Below are 27,773 nucleotides of genomic sequence, written 5' to 3' on the forward strand. Positions count from 1 at the left end.
CCACAAAGGCCATCTAGTCTGATCCAATAGAATCCTTGGTTTGGAAGGGTCCCACAAAGGCCATCTAGTCTGATCCCATTCAGCTGGGCAAGAACCCCCATTGAATCCTTGCTTTCGAAGGAAATCTGGAGGTCACCTAGTCTGATCCTATAGAATCCTTGCTTTGGAGGGGACCCCCAGAGGCCATCTAGTCTGATCCCATTCAGCTAGGCAGGAACCTCCACAGAATGGCACCCAGAGGCCATCTAGACCAGGCATGGGCAAACAACCAGCTGTTAGGAATTGTGGGAGTTGAAGTCCAAAACATCTGGAGGGCCGAAGTTTGCTCTTGCCTGGTCTAGACCAACCCCACACAGCTATGCAGGAAGCTCCATAGAATCCTCACTTTGGATGGGACCCCCAGAGGCCATCTAATCTGATCCCATTCAGTCATGAAGGAGCCTTCATAGAATCCTGGCTTTGGAAGGAACCCCCAGATGCCATCTAGTCTGATCCCATTCACCTCCCCCTTAGAATCCTGGCTTGGGAAGGGGCACCCAGAGGTCATCTAGACCAATCTTACACAGCTATACAGGAACCTCCATAGAATCCTCACTTGGGGCAGGACCCCCAGTGGCCATCTAGTCTGATTCCATTCAGTCATGAAGGAACCTCCGTAGAATCCTTGCTTTGGTAGGATCCCAAAGGTCATCTCGTCCAATCCCATTTAGTCATGGAGCCTCCATAGAATCCTGGCTTGGGAAAGGACCTCCAGAGGCCATCTAGACCAACCCCACACAGTTATGCAGGGACCTCCATAGAATCCTCGCTTTGGATGGGACCCCCAGAGGTCATCTACTCTAATTCCATTCACCCCCCACCTTGAATCCTGGCTTGGGAAGGGGCACCCAGAGGACATCTAGACCAACCCCACACAGCTGTGCAGGAACCTCTATAGAATCCTTGCTTTGAATGGGACCCCCAGAGGACATCTAGTCTGATTCCATTCAGTCATGAAGGAACCTCTGTAGAATCTTTGTTTTGGTAGGATCCCAAAGGTCATCTAGACCGATCCCATTTAGTCATGGAGCCGCCATAGAATCCTCGCTTTGGAAAGGACCCCCAGAGGCCATCTAGACCAATCCCAGAGGTTCCTTCATGACTGTATAGAATCAGACTAGATATCCCCTGGGGGTCCCTTCCAAAGCGAGGATTCTATGGTCATCCAGTCCAATCCCATTTAGTCATGGAGCTGCCATAGAATCCTCACTTTGGAAGGGACCCCAGAGGACATCTAGTCTGATTCAATTAAGTCATGGAGGAACCTCTATAGAATCCTCGCTTTGGAGGGGACCCCCAGAGGACATCTAGCCTGATTCAATTAAGTCATGGAGGAACCTCTATAGAATCCTCGCTTTGGAAGGGACCCCCAGAGGACATCTAGTCTGATTCAATTAAGTCATGGAGGAACCTCTATAGAATCCTCGCTTTGGAAGGGACCCCCAGAGGACATCTAGTCTGATTCAATTAAGTCATGGAGGAACCTCTGTAGAATCCTCGCTTTGGAAGGGACCCCCAGAGGACATCTAGTCTGATTCAATTAAGTCATGGAGGAACCTCTATAGAATCCTCGCTTTGGAAGGGACCCCCAGAGGACATCTAGTCTGATTCAATTAAGTCATGGAGGAACCTCTATAGAATCCTCGCTTTGGAAGGGACCCCCAGAGGACATCTAGTCTGATTCAATTAAGTCACGGAGGAACCTCTGTAGAATCCTCACTTTGGAAGGGACCCCAGAGGCCCATCTAGTCTGATCCCATTCACCCCCCCTAGAATCCTGGTTTGGGAAGGGGGACCCAGAGGCCATCTAGACCAATCCCACACAGCTTTGCAGGAACTGCCATAGAATCCTATGTTTGGAAGAGTCCCCAAAGGCCATCCAGTCTAATTCAGTTAAGTCATGAAGGAACCTGCAAAGACTTCTAGCTTGGGAAGGGTCCCCTGGAGACCCCCTAGCCCACCCCTCCTTGACGCTCTCCTCTCCCTCTCTCGCCTTGCAGATCTCCGTGTGCCAGGAGATGCTCCGCGAGCTGCGCCACGCCGTCTCCTGCCGCAAGCCCTCGCGTGCCCGCCGCCGCCCGCGCCGCCACCACCACCACCACTTGGGCCCCGGCTCCTCGTTGTCGTCGTCCTCCTCGCGGGGGGGCCCGCTGTCGCTGCGCGCGGTGCGGGAGATGCGCCTCAGCAACGGGAAGCTGTACTCGGGCAGCCTGGCCTCGGACCCCGGCCCCCAGCGCCTCCTGGAGGAGACCCCCCCACCCGGAGGGCCCCCCCGCCCCTGCGCCCACGTGCGCATCTGCCACGAGTGCCGGCGCATCCAGACTCTGCGAGGGGGGGCGCCCCAGACCCCACGTGGGACCCCCCTGCTGCCCCCTCCTCCGCCCCCCCACGAGGAGGGCTCCCCCCGGCCAGGGAGGAAGGGGGGAGGGGCCTCTGCAGGGGGAGGGGCCTCGGGGGCAGGAGGGGGAGGGGCGGAGTGACCCCTCTGGCGATGGAGCCCCCCCAAATGGCCCCCCTTCGCCCCCCATTCTCTCCCTCACTCCCTGCCTTCGCTCTCTCCGGCGGAGGCCCTCGGTAGACATGTACGCTGTGCGTATGCCTTTGGGGGACCCCCAGAAGACCCTCCCCCCATGAAAAGCCCTGTCTACTTTTGGGGGGCAGCGAAGCCCCAACTCTTGACCCCAAAGGGAGGCCAGCTTTGGGAGAAGAGGCATTCCGGGCGGACACTGGCGTGCGGCACCTCTCTCTCTCTCTCTTGAGTGGACAGTGGGACCTCCGGTCACTCTTTTGGGTGGACGATGGGACCTCAGAGCTGTCTTTGGAGTGGACACTGGGCAAGGCTCCGTTCGGCCCAACGATGCAGCACGGCCAGAACATGTTGGTTGTCTTCTTGGGGGGTGATGGAAGCCCCTTAACCCAATTTTGCGGGGTGAAAAGAGATGGAAGACCCCCTTGGCCCAAACTGTGGGGTCACGAGAGATGGCGGAACCCTCCAACCCGGTCTCGTGGGGTCACACGTTGTGGCAGAAGCCCCTCGCCCCGATTTTGTGGGATAACAACACGGCAAGACCCTCCGGCCCAACTTTCTGGGTGACAAGGGTGGGCAGAAGCCCCCAACCCCATGGGGCATTCTGGGATGGCAGAAGACCAACTTTAGGATGGGAAAATAGGCGGAAGACCCCCTTTGTGGGGTCACGAGGCACGGCAGAGCCCTCTAACCTGGTTTTATGGGGTTACTTATTATGGCAGGAGCCCCCAACCCAATGTTTTGGGCGTGAAAAGAGGTGGAAGGACCCCCCAGTCTTGTTGGGGAAACAGGAAACCCCATTATTTGGAGTCAGAGGAAATGGGGGGAGGCCTATTCTATGGGATGAGCCGACCCTTGTGGAACCCCCCCCCCCCCACTCTCTGCCTTGAACCCCACTTTCTTTCTGCCATCGGGCCCCCAAAACTATTGGGTTTGAAGGGATGCCCCAAAATAAGATGGCGGTGGGGGGGGGGGGTCTGTCGCTGTCCCGGTCTTTGGGGGACACTCTACCCTCTGGGGACACTCCACCCGCTTTGCCTTTCTAGTAATATTAGGGGTCCCTTCCCCTTTTGGGGGGCGAAAGGCTGACTCTGGGGGAAGAGGCTGGACTCCAGGCCCATCGAGGCCCCTCGGATAAGGGATTTTGGGGTCCCATGGAAGGAGGTCGGGCCTCCAAAAGTGGGAAAGTGGGGGGAGGCACCCCACCCAAACAACAACAACAACGTCTTGTCTGTCTTTTTTTAATTTCCGTTTTCTTTCATTCCTTCTTTTTTGGGAGAAATTTCTATATAGGAGCCAAAAAGAAAAAAGAAACGGAGACTTTAGTGGCAAACAACCCCCCAAAACGACAAAATAAACGTGAAAATACTTGATTCTTTTACGCGGCTGAACGGAAAACATTCCTTATTTTTTGGGAAATGGAAATCTCCATAACCTTTTGGGAAAACCCGAGAAGAGTTAAAAACGTACTTCTCCTTCGTGATAAATCTCCACCAGCATAGCATTCCCGCAAGGCAGTTAGGTTTCTCAGTTGTTAGACTGATATACCTAGGGAACTCTTTGAATTGTCAGGGACAAAAATATGCCAGTGCATAAAAACAGTTTCAGAAGTGTTCTTTTCAGTCGCCCCAAAACATCTACTTTCCCTCAAAACACCTTGGTTCAAATCATGCTCTCAAGACACAAAAATAAGGTAGGTTTCTTTAAAAGTATCATAGTTGGTTTACTCACAAACTTCATGCATTCAGCATACAGGTGCATTGCTTATCAGACCAGTTACAGGTAGGATTTGAAGTAGTTTCTCTGTGCAGGTAACACAGGGCATCTTGCATAGAATCTTAACAGTCCAAAGTCTCTTCCAACTCTAGGATTCTATGATCTGGGACTATTCAGGACTCAGACTCCCATTTTAGGAACAGTACGCTTTTAGAAGTCAGTAGGGACAGAATGCCTTGCAGCAGGCATGGGCAAACTTTGGCCCTCCCTGCTTCTTGGCAGAATAGAGTTGAGCTGGATGGCCCAGCAGGTCTCTTTCAACTCTAAGAGTCTATGATCTGGGACTATTCAGAACTCAGACTCCATTTTAGAAACAGTAAGCTTTTAGAAGTCAGTAGGGACAGAATGCCTTGCAGCAGGCATGGGCAAACTTTGGCCCTCCCTGCTTCTTGGCAGAATAGGGTTGAGCTGGATGGCCCACCAGGTCTCTTCCAAATCTAGGATTCTATGATCTGGGACTATTCAGGACTCAGACTCCATTTTAGAAACGATAAGCTTCTAGAAGTCAGTAGGGACAGAATGCCTTGCAGCAGGCATGGGCAAACTTCGGCCCTCCCTGCTTCTTGGCAGAATAGGGTTGGGCTGGATGGCCCACCAGGTCTCTTTCAACTCTAAGAGTCTATGATCTGGGACTATTCAGGACTCAGACTCCATTTTAGAAACAGTAAGCTTCTAGAAGTCAGTAGGGACAGAATGCCTTGCAGCAGGCATGGGCAAACTTTCGCCCTCAATTCCTAACAGTCTCAGCCCCCCCCCCCCCCCCAGCTACTTAAAGGGAAAGGAAAGGGCCTCAGGTTGTTAGGAATTGTGGAAGTTGAAGTCCAAAACACCTAGAGGGAGGGCTGAAGTTTGCTTATGCGTGCTGTAAGGCATACTGTCCCTACTGACTTCTAAAAGCGTACTGTTCCTAAATTGGGAGTCTGAGTCCTGAATAGTCCCAGATCATAGAATCATAAAGTTGGAAGAGACCTGGTGGGCCGTCATCCAGTCCAACCCCATTCTGCCAAGAAGCAGGACAATCGCCTTCAAAGCACCCCCAACAGATGGCCATCCAGCCTCTGTTTAAAAGCTTCCAAAGAAGGAGCCTCCACCACACTCCAGGGCAGAGAGTTCCCCTGCTGAACAGCTCTCACAGTCAGGAAGTTCTTCCTCATGTTCAGGTGGAATCTCCTCTCTTGTAGTTTGAAGCCATTGTTCCCTTGCGTCGTAGTCTCCAGGGAAGCAGAAAGGAAGCTTGCTCCCTCCTCCCTATGACTTCCTCTCACGTATTTATACATGGCCCTTATCATTTCTCCTCTCAGCGTTCTCTTCTGCAAGCTAAACATTCCCAGCTCTTTATGCCACTCCTCATAGGGCTTATCCTCCAGGCCATTGAACATTTTGGTCGCCCTCTTCCTCTGGACACATTCCAGCTTAGAGTCAACATCTCCCTTCAACTGTGGTGCCCAGAACTGGACACAGGTGTGGTCTAACCAAGGCAGAGTAGAGGGGTCACGTGGTTTGCAGCCCCTCCCACAACACAGAGTTAATGAAAACTGCATTCCAATACACACATATACAATACAGTAAGCAATCTCAACTATATTAAAGGCAAAGATTTCCCCTGACATTAAGTCTAGTCGAGTCCATCTCTGGGACTGTGGTGCTCAGCTCCATTTCTATGCTGAAGAGCCGGCGTTGTCCATAGACATCTCCAAGATCGTGGCCACTGGCATGGCTGCATGGAGCACCGTTACCTTCCCACACAATCGGTACCTATTGATGTACTCATATTTGCATGTTTTTGAACTGCTAGGTTGGCAGGAGCTGGGCCTAACAGCAGGAGCTCACTATGCTCCCGGGCCCCCTGTTGGACATGCAAAGCAAGTTGCTTCTTGACCACAGCCCCCTAGGCAAGAGCGTCAGCCTATGAGCACTTAGCCATAGAAGACAGGCACATGGGACTTGGGGAAAGTACTTCCTTGCACTACACATCCCAGAATCCCCTTTTCCAATACAGGTGACCTAACCTGACTGGTCATGCAGGACTTGGGACAGTTACTTCCTTGCCAAAGAGATCTTTCAATGTTTCCTTTTTCTATTGGCTGGACTTCATCACAAATTATTATTATTATTATTATTATTATTATTATTATTATTAATATGAAGAGGCTCCTAAAAACCAACAATACAATTGAAAACCTCAAAATAGACAAATACGAATGAAGGGGAAGGAGGGAAGGAAGAAGACAAAGAAGGGAGGAAGGAAGGATGAAGAAGGAGAAATGAAAGAAGGAAGCAAGAAAGGGAAGGGTGGAAAGAAGGAAAAGGAAGGAGGGAGGAAGACATGAAGGAGAGAAGGAAGCAAGAAAAGGAAGGAAGGAGAAAAGGAAAACGGAGAAAGAAGGAAGCAAGGAAAAGGGAGGAAAGAAGTAGTGAAGGAAGCAAGAAAAGGAATGAAGGAAGAAATGAAGAAGACAAAGAAGGAAGGAAGGAGGAATGAGAGAAGGAAGCAAGAAAGGGAAGGGTGGAAAGAAGGAAAAGGGAGGGAGGGATACATGAAGGAGAGAAGGAAGCAAGGGAAGGAAGGAAGGAAGGAGAAAAGAAAAATGAAGGAGAAAGAAGGAAGCAAGGAAAAGGGAGGAAAGAAGAAGTGAAGGAAGCAAGAAAAGGAATGAAGGAAGAAATGAAGAAAGAAATGGCAAAAGAAGAACACAAGAAAAAGGAAGGTAGGAAGAAAAGAGGGAAACAAGAAAAGAAAGGAAGAAATGAAGGAGTGAAGGAAGGTGAGAAGAAAGGAAGGAGATATGGCAATTGAAGGAGAAAAATAAGCAAGGGAAGGAAGGAGGAAAGCAAAAAATGAAGGAAGGGAGGAAGAAAAGGAAGCAAGAAAAAGGGAGGGAGGAATTAATGAAGGAGTGATGGAAGCAAGAGAAGGAAAGAAGGAGAAAAGGAAAATGAAGGAGAAAGAAGGAAGAAGATAAAGTGAGGGAGGAAGAAAAGGAGTGATGGAAGAAGAAAGCAAGGAAAAGGAAGGAAAGAAGAAGTGAATGAGCAAAGGAAGCAAGAAAAAGAATGAAGAAATGAAGAAAGAAATGGCGAAAGAAGGATGCAAGAAAAAGGGAGGGAGGAAGAAAGGAAGGAGAAAGAAGGTAGCAAGAAAAGAAAGGGAGAGAGGAAAAAAAGAGTGATGGAATCAAGAGAAGGAAGGAGAAAATGAAAATGAAAGAGAAAGAAGCAAGGAAAAGGGAAGAAAGAAGAAGTGAAGGAGCGAAGGAAGCAAGAAAGGAAGGAGAAAAGGAAAATTAAGGCGAAAGAAGGAAGCAAGGAAAAGGGAGAAAAGAAGGAGCGAAGGAAGCAAGAAAAGGAATGAAGGAAGAAATGAAGAAATAAATGGCAAAAGAAGAACGCAGGAAAAAGGAAGGGAGGAAGAAAAGAAGGAAGCAAGAAAAGAAAAGGAGGGAGGAAGAAATGAAGGAACGACAAAAGGAGAGAAGAAAGGAAGGAGATAAGGCAACTGAAGGAGAAAACTAGGGAAGGAAGGAGGAAAGCAAAAAATGAAGGAGAGAAAGTAAGGAAGAAATGAAGGAGAAAGGAGGATGCAAAAAAAGAAAGGGAGGAAGGAATGAAGAAGAGAAGGGAGCAAGAAAAGGAAGAAGAGAAGGAAGGATAATAATAATAATAATAATAATAATAATAATAATAATAATAATAATAATTTATTTCTATTCCAACTTATTTCCCTGAAGGGACTCAGGGCGGATTCCAACACAAAAAAGAAAGAAGGAAGCAAGGGAAGGAGGGATGCAAAAAACAAAGGGGAAGAAGAAGGAAGGGTAGAAGAATGGAACATGAAGGAGAAGGAAGGAAAGAAAGAAAGAAGGAAACTGACAGAGAGATGGAAGGAGAGGGAAGGGAGGGGAAGGAAGGGAGAAAGAAAGAGGGAAGGGAGGAAGAAATGTACTTTCCCCACATTTACTTTGGAAGGGATAATATTTGTCAAGGCATCCCTTCATCTCTTTAAGGAAATGTCAGCGGAAGGGAAGATGTTTGGCCTGTTCTTCGGCCCAGAGGGAACGTTCCTTCCTTCCTTTCTTCTCGCTCCAAGGAGGAGAACATTTCCGCAAAAACACCAGTGTGGTTCTTCTGCCCAAACGCCCACTCCACGGGTCTTGTGATTGTGATTACTCGCCATTGGAGAAGGACATCGGATGGAGAAGAGCCACCTTGACGTCCGGATGGACAAAGGCCAAGGAACAAGGACCAGAGATCAGAGAAGAGGTGAACTACCTAGCAGGTAAAGAGGAGAAAAGGTAGAGACAGGTGAGGCAGACAGGTAGGCAGCTAGAGATGGAGGGCAGGCAGGCAGGTGAGCCAGGTGGGCACTAGATAAGTCTGAGAGGGAGAAAATCGGGCAGATACTTGAGGCAGGTGAGCCCATAAGGTATGTGGACAGGTATATAAAATCATAGATTCCTAGAGTTGGAAGAGACCTGGTGGGCCATCATCCAGTCCAACCCCATTCTGCCAAGAAGCAGGAATATTGCATGCAAATCACCCCTGACAGATGGCCATCCGGACTCTGTTTAAAAGCTTCCAAAGAAGGAGCCTCCACCACACTCCCTCCGGGGCAGAGAGTTCCACTGCTGAACGGCTCTCCTTACAGTCAGGAAGATCATAGAATCCTAGAGTGGGAAGAGACCTGGTGGGCCATCATCCAGTCCACCCCCATTCTGCCAAAAAGCAGGAATATTGCATTCAAATCACCCCTGACAGATGGCCATCCAGCCTCTGTTTAAAAGCTTCCAAAGAAGGAGCCTCCACCATACTCCCTCCGGGGCAGAGAGTTCCACTGCTGAACGGCTCTCCTTACAGTCAGGAAGATCATAGAATCTTAGAGTTGGAAGAGACCTCCTGGGCCATCCTCCAGTCCAACCCCCTTCTGCCAAGACGCAGGAATATTGCATTCAAATCACCCCTGACAGATGGCCATCCAGCCTCTGTTTCAAAACCTCCAAAGAAGGAGCCTCCACCACACTCTGGGGCAGAGAGTTCCACTGTTGAACGGCTCTCGCGGTCAGGAAGTTCTTAGTCATGTTCAGACGGAATCTCCTTTCTTGTAGTTTGGAAGCCTTGGTTTGGGCCTTCGAGTCCTCCACAGATAACAATAATATGTATTATGTTTATAAATATAATAATATATAGTATAATATAATACGTAATATAAGTATAAAACAATAATATAATAAATATAACAATATTATATATAATATAAATACATAATAATATTATATGTATAATAAATATTATAATCTACCACATATAATAATATATAAGATAAAGATAATAATAATGTATACAACTATAATAACAATAATATATATATATAGTGTGTGTGTGTGTGTGTGTGTATATATATATATATATATATAAAGGTAATGTTCGTTTGTGGAATTAACATAACTCAGAAACCACTAGATGAATTGACACGAAATTTTGACACAATACAACTAACAGTCCAACAAGTGTTCATCACCCCTAAAAATAAAAAAACCCAGCAGAATTGACTTAAAAAACCCCAAAATACACCATACACACGCACACACACTCATATACACATTCACACATACATCTACATACACACATATATACATGTACATATGCACACACAAATATACACATGCACACATACATGCACACACACATATATAAACACAAATATGCATATAAACAAGCACACACATATACACAATATACATATACACATATAAACACAAAAATATATATACACACATATAAACACATCTGCGCACACATATATACCCATATAAACACACACACATACACTCATATACACATGCACATATACATACACATACATATACCCAAGTACACACAAATATACACACACATACATCTACATATATACATATACACATGCACACACAAATATACACATGCACACATACATACACACATATATAAACACAAATATGCATATAAACAAGCACACAAATATACACAATATACATATACACATATAAACACACAAATATATACACACATATATACACATCTACACACACACATGTGCACACATATATACATATATATGTGTGTGTGTGTGCAAACATACATATATATGCAAACACACATATACACACACTCACACACAAAACATATATACAGACTGGGCCACAGCAACACGTGGCAGGCGACGGCTAGTCTATATAAATAAAAATGTCATGTTCGTTTGTGGGATCGACATAACTCAGGAACCAGTGGATGAATTGACACGAAATTTGGACACAAGACACCTCTCAGGCCAACGAGTGACCATCACTCATGAAAACATGGAAAAACACAGCAGAAAGGACTTAAAAAGCCAAAAAAATAAAAAAATACGTTACAATGCATATGCAAAACCACATATGTATATACACACAAAATACATATACACAAACTGGGCCACAGCAACGCATGGCAGGAGATCGCTAATATATATGTGTGTGTGTGTGTGTGTGTGTATGTATATGAAGGTAAAGGTTTCCCCTGACATTAAGTCCAGTCCTGTCCAACTCTGGAACTCTGATGTTCATCCCCATTTCTAAGTGGAAGAGCCAGCGTTGTCCATAGACACCTCCAAGGTCATGTGGCCGTAGCCATGACTGCACGGAGTTCTGTTACCTTCCTGCCAAAGCAGTACCTATTGATCTACTCACATTTGCATGTTTTCGAACTCCTAGGTTGGCAGGAGCTGGGGCCAACTGTAGGAGCTCATCCCACTCCCTGGATTTGAAATGCCAGCCTTTCAGTCAGTAGGTTCAGCAGCTCAGCGGTTTAACCTGCTGTGCCACCAAGGTATAAACAATTATTATTATTTATATTGGGGCTGAGGAAGTGTGCCTTGCCTAAGGTCCCTCAAAGGGTATCAGTTCTGGAGCAGAGAGGATTCGAACCCAGCTCTTTGCATAGCATTGAACTGAGGTCTTGAGGGTTGTCTTTTGGTGAGGCACCAACTGCCCTCCTTGGCAGAGGCCTAAGGCCTTGTCACACTGCAACTCCCAGGATCTTAGCCATTAAACCGCATCAGCTCAGCAGTGTAGATGCAGCCAAAGCTGGCCACAGACCTTTGCAAATCCCCAGGTACCAGGTGCCAGTCAAAGTGGGTCCAAACTGCATCGATTCAACAGATTATTATTATTATTATTATTATTATTATTATTATTATTATTATTATTATTATTATTATTATTATTATTGAGGCCTCTCACATGGGCTGATTCTCAAAGCAAAGTGGCACATGAAACACATTCAAAACAATGTTTAGAAAAGCAGAGGAGGGACTCTGTAGTGGCAGGCTTTCGCCACCAGGTGGGGCCCTTCCCTTGCATCCTGTCTCTTTCCAAAAGCAAGGGCAAGGTCCACCCAAAACATCCAATTCCAGTGGAGGGCCCAGTCTCCCAGTTGTGGGGTATCCAGCAGTAACTGGGAGACTGGGCCAGGCCTCCAAGTGCAGAGGTTTAGCTTTGGAAAACAATACCGGGGTGAGCCGTCTTGCAGCATCTTTGGTTTCTAGGTCTCCCTGCAAAAGCTGGGCAGCGAGAAGAAGAGAAGGGAGGGCATCCTTCCAGCATCCTTCCAGGTTGCCTTAGGGGAGTCACACTCTCTCAGCCTCAGTGGCAAACAGGCCAGAGGTTTAGCACAGCTGGTAAATTATCAGTAACTATAAGATCTATCAACCAAAAGGTTGCAAGTTCGAACAGCCATGTGGATCCAGCTGAGACTCCTTTGCAGCAGTACGGGTGAGAGCAATACGTGTGAAAAAGATCTTGGAGTCCTCGTGGACAACAAGCTAAACATGAGCCAGGAATGTGATGTGGCGGCAAAAAAAGCCAATGGGATTTTGGCCTCAGGCATCAATAGGAGCATAGTGTCTAGATCTAAGGAAGTCATGCTCCCCATGCTCTATTCCGCTTTGGTTAGACCACTTTACCTGGAATAGTGTGTCCAATTCTGGGCACCACCATTCAAGAGAGATATTATTGACAAGCTGGAATGTGTCCAGAGGAGAGCGACTAAAATGATAAAAGGTCTGGAGAAAAAGCCCTATGAGGAGTGGCTTAAGGAGCTGGGCATGTTTAGCCTGAAGAAGAGAAGGCTGAGAGGAGACATGATAGCCATGTATAAATATGTGAGAGGAAGCCACAGGGAGGAGGAGGGAGCAAGCTTGTTTTCTGCTTCCCTGGAGACTAGGACACAAGGGAACAATGGCTTCAAACTACAAGAGAGGAGATTCCATCTGAACATGAGGAAGAACTTCCTGACTGTGAGAGCCATTCAGCAGTGGAACTCTCTGCCCCGGAGGGAGTGGGTGGAGGCTCCTTCTTTGGAAGCTTTGAAGCAGAGGCTGGATGGCCATCTGTCAGGGGTGCTTTGAATGCAATATTCCTGCTTCTTGGCAGAATGGGGATGGACTGGATGGCCCAGGAGGTCTCTTCCAACTCTTTCATTCTATGATTTTATGATTCTATGAATAGGAGTCTAGTATCCAGGCAGAGGAAAGTCATATAGCTACAACTTGGCGATAGCAATATATATGACTGAAGATGAGCCAAGAGTGTCATGCAGCAGCAGAAAAGGCCAATGTACTCCTAGGCTACATCCAGAGGAGTCTAGAATTCAGATGGAGGAAAGTAATATAATTTTTCATTTTATTTATCGTGTCAGGAGCAACCAGACATTTGTATTACAATTTTAACAAAAACAAACAGACAGACAGACAGACAGACAGGTTGCATTGCATCAGGTGGTCAGTGGTTTGCTCTTCTCCGCACTCACATGTCGAGGATTCCACTTTGTGGCCCCATTTCTTGAGGTTGACTCTGCATCTCGTGGTGCCAGAGCGCAGTCTGTTCAGCACCTTCCAAGTTGCCCAGTCTTCTGTGTGCCCAGGGGGGAGTCTCTCATTGGGTTTGAGCCTGCCACTTTTGGACTCTCGCTTGCTGGGGTGTTCCAGCGAGTGTCTCTGTAGATCTTAAAAAACTATTTCTTGATTTAAGTTGTTGACGTGCTGGCTGATACCCAAACAAGGGATGAGCTGGAGATGTCTCTGCCTTGGTCCTTCCACTATTGGCTGCTACTTCCCGGCGGATGTCAGGTGGTGCAATACTGGCTAAGCAGTGTCATTTCTCCAGTGGTGTAGGGCGCATCACTCCATGTCTCATGAAGAGCCACATCCACTGTTTTAGTGTGGTGAGATGTGTTCCACACTGGGCATGCATACTCAGAGTAGCATAGCGCAAGGGCAGATGCCTTCACTGTGTCTGGTTGTGATCTCCAGGTTGTGCCAGTCAGCTTTCGTATGATATTGTTTCTAGCGCCCACTTTTTGCTTGATGTTCAGGCAGTGCTTCTTGTAGGTCAGAGCACGGTCCAGGGTGACTCCTCCCAGGTATTTGGGTGTGCTGCAATGCACCAGTGGGGTTCCTTCCCAGGTGATCTTCAGAGCTCAGGATGCTTCTCTGTTCTTGAGATGAAAGGCACATGTCTGTGTTTTAGATGGGTTGGGGATCAGCTGGTTTTCCCTGTAATGGGCAGTAAGAGCACCTAGAGCTTCAGAGAGCTTCTGTTCTACAGTCTCAAAGCTCCCTGCTTGAGCAGTGATGGCACGATCATCAGCATAGATGAAACTCTCTGTCTCTTCTGGCAATGGCTGGTCATTTGTGTCGATGTTGAACATGGATGGAGCGAGCACGCTCCCCTGAGGCAGGCCGTTCTTCTGTCTCCGCCACCTGCTTCCCTGGCCCTGGAACTCAACAAAGAAGCTCCTGTTTTGTAGCAGGTTTCCTATGAGGCGGGTGAGACGGTCGTCCTGTGTGATATTATACATTTTTCTCCGGAGGAGGCAGCGGTGGTTCACAGTCTCATAGGCTGCTGATAGATCTATGAAGACAACTCCTGTGATCTGCTGCCTTTCAAAGCCATCTTCTATGTGCCTACCACTATGTCCTTTCACCAGTAGCATAATGATGATGATGGTGGGCTAGGCAAAACTACGGTGAGGTGGATCTGGAATGGGTTAAGTGGACGAACACAGAGAGTGCTCACTAATGTTTCCTCTTCATCTTGGAAAGAAGTGACAAGTGGAGTGCCGCAAGCAGGGTTCTGTCCTGGGCCCGATCCTGTTCAACATCTTTATTAATGACTTAGATGAAGGGCGAGAAGGCAGGATCATCAAGTTTGCAGACGGGACCAAATTGGGAGGGAGAGCCAAGACTCCAGAGGACAGGAGCAGGATTCAAAACGATCTTGACAGATTAGAGAGATGAAGGGCCAAAACTAACACAATGAAGTTCAACAGTGACAAATGCAAGAAACTCCACTTTAGCAGGAAAAATGAAATGCAAAGATACAGAATGGGGGACAGTGCCTGGCTCGAGAGAAGTACGTGTGAAAAAGATCTTGGAGTCCTCGTGGGGAGGAAGGGGAACATGAGCCAGGAATGTGATGTGGCGGCAAAAAAAGCCAATGGGATTGTGGCCTCAGGCATCAAGAGGAGCATAGTGTCTAGATCTAAGGAAGTAATGCTCCCCATGCTCTATTCTGCTTTGGTTAGACCACATCTGGAATATTGTGTCCAATTCTGGGCGCCACAATTCAAGAGAGATATTGACTCTAAGCTGGAATGTGTCCAGAGGAGGGCGACTCAAATGATCAAGGGTCTGGAGAACAAGCCCTATGAGGAGCGGCTTAAGGAGCTGGGCATGTTTAGCCTGAAGAAGAGAAGGCTGAGAGGAGATATGATAGCCATGTATAAATATGTGAGAGGAAGCCACAGGGAGGAGGAGGGAGCAAGCTTGTTTTCTGCTTCCTTGGAGACTAGGACACAAGGAACAATGGCTTCAAACTACAAGAGAGGAGATTCCATCTGAACATGAGGAAGAACTTCCTGACTGTGAGAGCCGTTCAGCAGTGGAACTCTCTGCCCCAGAGTGTGGTGGAGGCTCCTTCTTTGGAAGCTTTTAAGCAGAGGCTGGATGGCCATCTGTCAGGGGTGATTTGAATGCAATATTCCTGCTTCTTGGCAGAATGGGGATGGACTGGATGGTGGCCCAGGAGGTCTCTTCCCACTCTAGGATTCTAGGATTCTATGATTCTATGGATGCTGAAGCTGCAACAAACAGAAACTCTTGTTTCATGCACAAAACTGTTTAAAATGCTGGGCATGAAATGACCTTCAAGCCGTGAGCATCATAAGGCCGAGGTGAAGCATCCATAAATATTGGGAAGGAGGTCGCGTGGAAGGTGCCGTCAGCGGTTTTCTTTTCTGCTGCTTCAATAGAATCCGATGCCAGGAATAAAGAATCAGGACAAAAAGCGCTGCGCGTGGGCTACATCTCCAAAATATGTATTAATCATTGCATTCAGAAAACTCTTGAGAGATTATTATTATAATATTATTATCGTCATCATCAAAGTAGCAATAATAATAATAATAATAATAATAATTTATCCTAATATTATTATTGCACCCTGAAGTATGGACTTTGCATCTTCCTCCCTGCAGAGAGTCATAGATTATTCTAGAATCCCTGGATGGAAGACGGCAAAAGAGAAGAAGCAAAATCACTCAGGGACTTTTTTCAGATTTCTTCCTTGAAAAAAGGAAATGAAGTCAACTCTGGAAAGACCCGGATGCAACGCCTGCTAAGGCCACACGGTGGCAGCATAGAGCGCCTTCCGATGCGGCTCCAGGGACTGCAGAGGAAGGCCGCCATCATTATTATCATAATAATAATAGTAATGATAATAATAATAATAATAATAATAATAATAATAATAATAATAATAATAATAATAATAATAAACGAGTGCAAAAAGTCAAGAACTGGACATCACATTTTGGTTAAAATATCTGACGAGCCTACATGGAAAAATGGCTCAACAATTCAATGAGATGCTGTCAAGCCATTATTATTATTATTATTATTATTATTATTATTGCCAGCCTTTCAATTGGGTGACCGATGGAATAACATTAAATAATAATAATAATAATAATAATAATAATAATGGCCAGTCTAGGTGACCAATGGGGAATAATATTAACTAATGACCATAATTATGATAACAAATGCCAGCCTGTCCATCAATAATAATAATAATAATAATAATAATAATAATAATTATATCACATAGCACTCCCCAAAGGGGACTAAAAATGGCTTGACATAATAATAATAATAATAATAATAATAATAATAATAATAATGTCAAGCCATTTTAATTGTTGTTGTTGTTATTATTATTATTATTATTATTATTATTATATCATATACCACTCCCCAAAGGGGATTAAAATGGCTTGACATAATAATAATAATAATAATAATAATAATAATAATAATAATGTCATTTTAATTATTATTATTATTATTATTATTGCCAGCCTTTCAATTGGGTGACCAATGGAATAACGTCAAATACTAATAATATAATAATATTTGCCAGTTTATCCATTAGATGACCAATGGGGAATAATATTAACTAATAACCATAATTATGATAACAAATGCCAGCCTGTCCATCAATAATAATAATAATAATAATAATAATAATAATAATTATTATTATTATTATTATATCACATAGCACTCCCCAAAGGGGACTAAAAATGGCTTGACATAATAATAATAATAATAATAATAATAATAATAATAATAATGTCAAGCCATTTTAATTGTTGTTGTTGTTATTATTATTATTATTATTATTATATCATATACCACTCCCCAAAGGGGATTAAAAATGGCTTGACATAATAATAATAATAATAATAATAATAATAATGTCAAGTCATTTTAATTATTATTATTATTATTATTATTATTATTATTATTATTATTGCCAGCCTTTCCATTGGGTGACTGATGGAATAATATTTAATAATAATATAATAATAATAATTGCCAGTCTATCCATTAGGTGACCAATGGGGAATAATATTAACTAATAATTATAATTATGATAACAAATGCCAGCCTGTCCATCAATAATAATAATAATAATAATAATAATAATATTTATTATTATTATTATTATTATTCTTCCCAGGCTTTCCATTGGGTGACTAATGGAATAACATTAAATAATAATATTATAAAAATAATAATTGCCAGTCTATCCATTAGGTGACTAATGGGGAATAATATTAACTAATAACCCTGTCCATCAATTATTATTATTATTATTATTATTATTATTATTATGTACCAAAGGGGACTCAAAATGGCTTGACATAATAATAATAATAATAATAATAATAATAATGTCAAGCCATTATTATTATTATTATTATTATTATTATTATTATTATTATATCATATACCACTCCCCAAAGGGGATTAAAACATAATAATAACATAACATAATAATAATAATAATAATAATAATAATAATAATAATTGCCAGTCTATCCATTAGATGACCAATGGGGAATAATATTAACTAATAACCATAATTATGATAACAAATGCCATCCTGTCCATCAATAAGAATATGTATCATATACCACTCCCCAAAGGGGATTAAAAATGGCTTGACATAATAATAATAATAATAATAATAATAATAATAATAATGTCAAGCTATTATTATTATTATTATTATTATTATTATTATTATTGCCAGCCTTTCCATTGGGTGACCAATAACAAATGCCAGCCTGTCCATCAATAGGCCAGCAGTCTCCCCAATCACAACCACTGAATGCCTTCCATCTGCAGTATGGGATGCTGGCCTGGAACTTTGACACCTGCCAATCAATGGTTGCCGTGGAGATTGGGGGCGGGACAGGTGACCTTCAGGTGGGTTCAGAGCTTCCTTGCATGCACCTGAAGGCAACCAATGAATGCAGCGCAAGGTCACTGGGACTGGCCATTGCTCAAGGCTGAGGGATGCTGGGATCTGCAGGCCCAAGACCTTGCCAAACTTCATCTCCCATTAGTCGATAGCATTGGGGACCCAAACTGCATTCTTTCTGCAATGCAGGTGGAGCTTTCCATTCAGCACCAGTGAGCTCTCCAAAGTGCTGAAACTATAATATATATAAATATCTAGCTACGTAGCTAGCCTCCTTTCTATAAGAGCAATGCATGTATATAGTCTCCTTTCTATAGTAGCAATGTACCAGGGCAATGCATGGAGACAATGCACCGTTCACCTTCCATGCACATATGTTGCGTGATGTCGGCTTATGCTCAGAGGCCGTGTTTCTCTCTCGGAAGGGAGGCTTTGCTTTTGCAAGGAAGGCCGTGCTGTTAATCCCTTGCTCTTCTTTGGGTCGCTGCTGCAATTAACCCCAACGAGATTAGCAGCAGCGCCAGCACGGCTTTCAAGGATGCATGCAGATAGATCTCTCTGCAAAGAGACCCTTCCTTCCTCGTGGAGCTTGCAACCCAAGGCATTAGAGAGCCATCATGGATATATTCCTCCTGCCCCAGGGTTTGCCTTGCTCTCATTTCCCTTAATGGGGGTGTGTGTGTGGGGGGGGGGGGGGGTGCCCCACTGCTGACAGTGGCCTCAACTAATCCCTTGTAAACAGACAGACATGTGTTCCCAAATCCTTTGTATGTGATTATGCGTCTGCCTGGGTTTAACCCTTGCCTTCCCAATCCGCTTAGGCCTAAAGGATGTAACCAGAGAGAGACAGGATTGGGAAAATGGGGCACGGCCCCTTTAAGTGGGGCCCCAGGCATCACTTCCACCGATTTCTAGAACTGCAGAGAAGGCGGCATCATCATCATCATCATTGTGTCTCAATTGAGATGAAAACAGGATATTAGTGATAATGAGAACAATAGTATCATATATATACATATACACGTGAATGTACGCATTATATAAAACATTGTTGTATTGTTATACCGATAACAATAATATATAATGTGTTATAATATTATATATGTTATAATATATATATTATTGTATTGTTATACTGATAACAATAATACACTCTAACATTATATATATATATATATATATATATATATATATATATAATTGTTTTGTGATTCCTAATAACAATAATATATAATGTGTTACAATATTATATATATATATAATTGTATTGTTATACCAATAATAATACAATCTAATATATATGTTATATACATAATATAATTGTTTTGTGATTCCCAATAACAATAGTATATAATGTGTTATAATATTATATATGTTATTTTATATATATATATATATATATATATATATATATATATATATATATGATTGTATTGTTATACCGATAACAATAATACAATATATATATATATATATATATATATATATATATATATATATGCTTTGTGATTCCCAATAACAATAATATATAATGTGTTATAATATATTATATATGTTGTATAATATATATATATGTATATATTGTATTGTTATACCAATAACAATAATACAATCTAATATATATGTTATATATATAATTGCTTTGTGATTCCCAATAACAATAATATATAATGTGTTATATTATATATGTTATATGTACCGCTGAGCCTGCACAGAGTGCCCTGAAATGTAAAGCAGCACTAAAGGCATTCCTGAGCATGCACAGAGTGTCGCCGAAGGAAAAAGCAGCAGTTAAACTCCCCCTCTGAGCATTCACAGAGTGCAATGCAGCACTAAAGTTACCCCTGGCCATACACAGAATGTCAAAGAAGGAAAACTAATAGCACTGAAAGCACCTTTGAGCATGCATAGAGTGCCCTGGAATGCAAAGCAGTACGAAAGGTACCTCTGAACATACACAGTGTCATAGAAGGAAAACTAACAGCACCAAAGGCACATTTGAGCATGCACAGAGTGTTCTGGAATGCAAGGCAGCACTAAAGATACAACTGAGCATGCACATAGAAGGAAGAGTTGCAGCAATAAAGACCACTCTGAGCATGCACAAAGTGTTCCGGAATGCGAAGCAGCAGCACTAAAGGTGCCTCTGAGCATGCACAGAGTGTCATAGAAGGAAAAGTATCAGCACTAAAGGCACCTCTGAGCATGCACAAAATGTTCTGGAATGCAAGGCAGCACTAAAGGTGCCTCTGAGCATGCACAGAGTGTCATAGGAGGGAAAGTTGCAGCAATGAAGTCTCCTTTGAGCATGCACAGAGTGCCCTGGAATGCAAAGCAGCACGAAAGGTACCTCTGAACATACTCAGAGTGTCATAGAAGGAAAATATCAGCACTAAAGGCACCTCTGAGCATGCACAAAGTGTTCTGGAATGCAAAGCAGCACTAAAGGTACCTCTGAGCATGCACAGAGTGTCATAGAAGGAAAATATCAGCACTAAAGGCACCTCTGAGCATGCACAAAGTGTTCTGGAATGTAGAGCAGCACTAAAGGCACCCTTGAGCATGCTCAGAGTGTCATAGAAGGAAAATATCAGCACTAAAGGCACCTCTGAGCATGCACAAAGTGTTCTGGAATGCAAGGCAGCACTAAAGGTACCTCTGAGCATGCTCAGTGTCATAGAAGGAAAATATCAGCACTAAAGACCTCTCTGAGCATGCACAGAGTGCCCTGAAATGTAAAGCAGCACTAAAGCCATTCCTGAGCATGCACAGAGTGTCGCCGAAGGAAAAAGCAGCAGTTCAACACCCCCTCTGAGCATTCACAGAGTGCAATGCAGCACTAAAGTTACCCCTGGGCATACACAGAATGTCAAAGAAGGAAAACTAACAGCACTGAAGGCACCTTTGAGCATGCACAGAGTGTTCTGGAATGCAAGGCAGCACTAAAGATACAACTGAGCATGCACATAGAAGGAAGAGTTGCAGCAATAAAGACCACTCTGAGCATGCACAAAGTGTTCCGGAATGCAAAGCAGCACTAAAGGTGCCTCTGAGCATGCTTAGAGTGTCATAGAAGGAAATGTTGCAGCAATGAAGTCCCCTCTGAGCATGCACAGAGTGCCCTGGAATGCAAAGCAGCACTAAAGGTACCTCTGAGCATGCACAGAGTGTCATAGAAGGAAAATATCAGCACTAAAGGCACCTCTGAGCATGCACAAAGTGTTCTGGAATGTAGAGCAGCACTAAAGGCACCCCGAGCATGCTCAGAGTACCATAGAAGGAAAACTAACAGCACCAAAGGCACATTTGAGCATGCACAGAGTGTTCTGGAATGCAAGGCAGCACTAAAGATACAACTGAGCATGCACATAGAAGGAAAAAGTTGCAGCAATGAAGGGCACTGAGCATGCACAAAGTGGTCTGGAATGCAAAGCAGCACTAAAGGTGCCTCTGAGCATGCACAGAGTGTCGTAGGAGGGAAAGTTGCAGCAATGAAGTCTGCTCTGAGCATACACAGAGTGCCCTGGAATGCAAAGCAGCACTAAAGGTGCCTCTGAGCATGCACAGAGTGTCATAGAAGGAAAATATCAGCATTAAAGGCACCTCTGAGCATGCACAAAGTGTTCTGGAATGTAGAGCAGCACTAAAGGCACCCCTGAGCATGCTCAGAGTACCATAGAAGGAAAACTAACAGCACCAAAGGCACATTTGAGCATGCACAGAGTGTTCTGGAATGCAAGGCAGCACTAAAGATACAACTGAGCATGCACATAGAAGGAAAAAGTTGCAGCAATGAAGGGCACTGAGCATGCACAAAGTGGTCTGGAATGCAAAGCAGCACTAAAGGTGCCTCTGAGCATGCACAGAGTGTCGTAGGAGGGAAAGTTGCAGCAATGAAGTCTGCTCTGAGCATACACAGAGTGCCCTGGAATGCAAAGCAGCACTAAAGGTGCCTCTGAGCATGCACAGAGTGTCATAGAAGGAAAATATCAGCACTAAAGGCACCTCTGAGCATGCACAAAGTGTTCTGGAATGTAGAGCAGCACTAAAGGCACCCCTGAGCATGCTCAGAGTACCATAGAAGGAAAACTAACAGCACCAAAGGCACATTTGAGCATGCACAGAGTGTTCTGGAATGCAAGGAGTGTTCTGGAATGCAAGGAAGCACTAAAGATACAACTGAGCATGCACATAGAAGGAAGAGTTACAGCAATAAAGACCACTCTGAGCATGCACAAAGTGTTCCGGAATGCAAAGCAGCAGCACTAAAGGTGCCTCTGATCATGCACAGAGTGTCATAGAAGGAAAAGTATCAGCACCAAAGCTACCTCTGAGCATGCACAAAGTGTTCTGGAATGTGGAGCAGCCCTCAAGGCACCCCTGAGCATGCACAGAGTGCCCTGGAATGCAAAGCAGCACTAAAGGTACCTCTGAGCATGCTCAGAGTGTCATAGAAGGAAAAGTATCAGCACTAAAGGCACCTCTGAGCATGCACAAAGTGTTCTGGAATGTGGAACAGCACTAAAGGCACCCCTGAGCATGCACAGAGTGTCATAGAAGGAAAACGAACAGTAATTACACCCCCTCTGAGCATTCGCTGGAATATAAAGCAGCACTGAAGTCCCCCTGAGCATGCACAGAGTGCCTTTCCACTTCTGCAGGACTCCTTCCCTTTGGCCTGGCAGGAGGGCGAATGTCCAGAGTGGATGGAGGGAGGGAGCCGTGCTGCTGAGGCCGTGGCACGGCTTGACCTCTCCCCGTGGCTCAGGACCAGGCTCCCTGGCTATTTATTTATAGTCCTCTCGACAGCAAAGCAGAAAGCCTCCCTCCTCCTCCTTTGCTGCTGAAATTCTCCTCTGGGCACATTCCTGGGCTGCCTTCCACTCCTGGGCACTCTGTGCATGCTCAGGGGGCTTGTTTGCAGTGCCAGAGCCTCCCAGTACCTTGCAAACCTGGCCCAAGTCTTTGTTTCTCCCCCAGATTTGGCCCTTAGCTCTCAGAATCCCTGACCAATGTCCTGAAATAACAACATGGCACTCTATAAGGATATTTTCCCCATTGTATTTTCCTTCCCCAGGTTCACGCATTGCCGTACCCGAAAGCCTAAGGCCTCATTTGCACTGCGATCGGAGGAATTATATGGTGAGCAAGCGTAGTCTCAAATGATGCATTGAGCTGCATTATATGAGTCCGCACTGCCCTATAACCCAGTTTGGTCTGCATTACGATTGTGGTGTAGATGGGGCCTAAGCCTCCAAAGGAAGGCAAATAATAGATGCAAAAGCAAGAACTGTACATATAACAATCAGGTCTCTTTCTATGCAATGCAAGGCATTGGCATCTCCTGGTTTCTTCTCCTTTATGTCTCCGTCCCTGACTCCCTTTGCTTCTTTTTGCAAGCTCCCTTTTGCAATGCATGTTTTGGGGGGCCCTTCTTTGGGGTCCTTGGCTCTGCTTCCTGCCTCCCTGCAATGGATGCCTCATCTCCTCCTTCTTGCTTTTGCACTGCAGCAGCAGCAGAGGAGGAGGAGGAAGGAGGAAGGAGGGAGGGAGGGAGGGAAGGAAGGAAGGAAGGACGAATCAAGGTGAAGGAAGGGAAGGGAGAGGAGGAGAGGAAGCGCAGCCCAGCTAGGCCCAGAAGCCTTGGCAGAAGCAGGAAGGGGATGGGCACCCATCTCTCCTCCAATGGGACCCTTAGGAACACAAGGGAGGGAACGGCATTATCCCTCACCACAAAGGGGGATCCCAGAGGACATCCAGTCCAAAACCCTAAGAGATACAGAGAGAGAGAGAGAGAGATGGATAAGATAGATAGATAGATAGATAGAATCCTAATATCCTAGAGTTGGAAGGGGTACGCAAAGGGCATCTAGACCAAAACCCAAGAGATAGATAGATAGATAGATAGATAGATAGATAGATAGATAGATACCTAGTATCCTAGAGCTGGAAGGGGTATGCAAAGGACATCTAGTCCAAAACCCTAAGAGATTGATAGATAGATTAATAGATAGCTAGATAGATAGATAGATAGTATCCTAGAGTTGGAAGGGGTACGCAAAGGGCATTTGTCCAAAACCCTAAGAGATAGATAGATAGATAGATAGATAGATAGATAGATAGACAGATAGATACCTAGTATCATAGAGTTGGAAGGCGTATGCAAAGGGCATCTAGTCCAAACCCCTAAGAGATAGATAGATTAATAGACAGACAGATAGATAGATTAATAGACAGACAGACAGATGATTGAATCCTAGTGTCCAAGACTTGGAAGGGGCACCCAAAGGATATCCAGTCCAAAGCCCTAAGAGATACACATAGATAGATAGATAGATAGATAGATAGATAGATAGATAGATGGATGGATGGATGGACGGACAGATGATAGTATCCTAGAGTTGGAAGGGTACGCAAAGGGCATCTAGTCCAAAACCCCAAGAGACAAATAAATTAATAGATATATAGATGGATAAATGAATGAATGGATAGATGAATAGATAGATAGATAGATAGATAGATAGATAGATAGATAGATTCCTAGTATCATAGAGTTTGCGGGGGTATTCAAAGGGCATCTAGTCCAAAACCATAAGAAATAGACAGATCAACAGATCATAGACTCATAGAATCAAAGAGCTGGAAGAGACCTCGTGGGCCATAATCCAGTCCAACCCGATTCTGCCAAGAAGCAGGAATATTGCATTCAAAGCACCCCTGACAGATGGCCATCCAGCCTCTGCTTAAAAGCTTCCAAAGAAGGAGCCTCCACCACACTCCCTCCGGGGCAGAGAGTTCCACTGCTGAATGGCTCTCACAGTCAGGAAGTTCTTCCTCGTGTTCAGATGGAATCTCCTCTCTTGTAGTTTGAAGCCATTGTTTCGCGTCCTAGTCTCCAGGGAAGCAGAAAGCAAGCTTGCTCCCTCCTCCTCCCTGTGGCTTCCTCTCACATACTTATCCATGATCCTCCTCATGTCTCCTCTCAGCCTTCTCTTCTTCAGGCTAAGAATGCCCAGCTCCTTAAGCCGCTCCTCATAGGGCTTGTTCTCCAGACCCTTGATCATTTTAGTCGCCCTCCTCTGGACACATTCCAGCTTGTCAACATCTCTCTTCAACTGTGGTGCCAAGAATTGGACACAACATTCCAGGTAAAGTGGTCTAACCAAAGCAGAATAGAGCATGGGGAGCAGGACTTCCCTAGATCTAGACACTAGGCTCCTCTTGATGCCTGAGGCCAACATCCCATTGGCTTTTTTTGTCACCATATCACGTTCCTGGCTCATGTTTACCTTTCTGTCCACGAGGACTCAAGGTCGTTTTCACACGTACTGCTCTCAAGCCAGGCCTCATTGTCCCCCATTCTGTCACTTTGCATTTCGTTTTTTCTGCCTAAGATACATAGACAGACAGACAGACAGTCAGATAGATGATAGTATCCTACAGTTGGAAGGGGTACGCAAAGTCCATCAAGTCCAAACCCCTAAGAGATTAATAGATAAATTGATAGATAGATAGATAGATAGATAGATAGATAGATAGATAGATAGATGACCAATTGATTGAGATAGATGGATGGATGGATGGATGGATGGATGGATGGATAGATAGATAGATAGATAGATAGATAGATAGATAGATAGACAGTAGGGCTGGGCGGTTTCGTTTCGTTAATTCGTAATTCGGTAATAATTCGTTAATTTTTTTAATTACAAAATGATAACGAACCATTCTGGAGCAATTTTTTTAAAAAATGAATTTTTAAACACGTTTTGTAAATGCTTCGTATTTCGTTATTGTATTCGTTTCGTTATTGTTCTGAGGTCGTTTTGTTATTATTTCTGCATGTCTGGGGCAAGTTTTTTGTTTAATTAGTGAAAAAAATTATAATATCACACCAACAGTCAAGAACAGAGGGAGAGGGAAGCTTCAGAAGGTTTTGGAGGTTTTTTAGCATATTTCGCAGTCACGTCCGCCATTAACGAATCGATTCGTTATTGTTTCGGAAATCGATTTGTTAATGTTTTGTAATTTTTTTCACATTTACAAAATTTCGTAAATATCGAACTTTTTAAAAGGAAAATTTTGTAATTATTTTAAATAACGAAATGCAAAACCCCCCAAAAAACGAATCGATTTTAGAAACAATTTTTTCAGTTGTTACCCAGGCCTAATAGACAGACAGATAGGAAGGTAAATAGATGACCAATTGATTGAGATAGATAGATAGATAGATAGATAGATAGATAGATAGATAGATAGATAGAGATAGGTAAATAGATGATCAATTGATTGAGAGATGATAGAATCCTAGTATCCTAGAGTTGGAAGGGGCACCTAAAGGATATCCAGTCCAAACCCCTAAGAGATACAGATAAATAGATAGATAGATAGATAGATAGATAGATAGATTGATTGATTCCTAGAATCCAGAGTTGGAACGGGTACTCAAAGGCTGTCTAGTCGAAACTCCTAAAAGACAGACAGATGGATGGACGATAGAATCCTAGACTCCCAGAGCTGGAAGGGACACCCAGAGGACATCTAGTCCAAAAACTTTAAGAAAGAAAGAGAGGATCCTCGTGTTGGAAGAGACCGCAAGGCAAAAGGGGACGGAGCCAAATCCATTATGCAAATGGTGGTACCCCTGGAACCTGGGCATTAGGAAAGGCTTTCCCCATATTTCGGAAACGGTTTCCTCTACTGCATTGTGTCTTATTTATTGTTCGGTGCCTTGGGGAGAAAATAAAGGGGGATAAAAATAAAATGTGTATTATATATATATGTGTGTATCTGTATCTATGGACGTCTGGGTGGACGCCTTCCAGCAAGGCCCATCAAGGGACATAATGGAAGTCTCCTGTCTGCCTTCCTTAATGGGTTTTCGGTGGGAGCTTCCAAATGAGAGTCTCACTGTCGCAGATATTTATACATTAGTTTAAACGTTTGTGTAATACGATGTTTTATAAGCCACTGACCAGTCCAGATGATATTGCCTTCCACTTGGAAACCACTCACATAATTTATAATTTGCAAATAATGGCAAAATTGCCTTTTGAATGAGCCTTGGGCTGCCTCCCATCCAAGTCCCAACCAGGGCTGACCCTGTTTTGCTTCCAATATGAGATTGTGATGCTTCGGCTCAACGAGTCCTATTTGCACATGCACTTGAATTATATGTACATAGGAGGGACTGTGACCAGCATATTTTAATATCTCTGTGACTGTTTCTAAGTCATTCCACACCATGGGAAATTGCACAGAAACTATACCAGATTCAATTAATAAGCTTGTAAAATAATAATAATAATAATAATAATAATAATAATATGTAAATAATATAAATAATAATAGTATTATTTATATTATATTATTATTTATATTATTTACATTATATTATTCTTATTATTTTATAGTACTGTGTATTTTATATTATTAGTAGTATTTTATATTACTATTAGTAGTCTCTGAAACGTGGACTGTCTGCAGACATCACACGCAACTCCTGGAACGATTCCATCAGCGTTGCCTCCATATTATTAGTAGTATTTTATATTATTATTATATTATTTAATATTATTATTTATAATAAT

General features: G+C 43.8%; 1 protein-coding gene across 1 annotated transcript in view; it reads left to right on the plus strand.

Moving 5' to 3' along the window:
- Positions 1-2,898, plus strand: part of LOC132780493 (glutamate receptor ionotropic, kainate 5) — a 96,733-nt gene extending 93,835 nt beyond the window's left edge. Inside the window, 4 exon segments of the mRNA XM_067461187.1 lie at positions 2,040-2,305; positions 2,307-2,426; positions 2,428-2,518; positions 2,521-2,898. Coding sequence (XP_067317288.1) covers positions 2,040-2,305; positions 2,307-2,426; positions 2,428-2,518; positions 2,521-2,673 — 630 coding nt within the window. The 3' untranslated portion in view covers positions 2,674-2,898.
- The last annotated feature ends 24,875 nt before the right edge of the window (positions 2,899-27,773 follow it).

The sequence above is a fragment of the Anolis sagrei genome, chromosome X, assembly GCF_037176765.1.
Source record: "Anolis sagrei isolate rAnoSag1 chromosome X, rAnoSag1.mat, whole genome shotgun sequence".
NCBI classification, from domain to species: Eukaryota; Metazoa; Chordata; class Lepidosauria; order Squamata; family Dactyloidae; genus Anolis; species Anolis sagrei.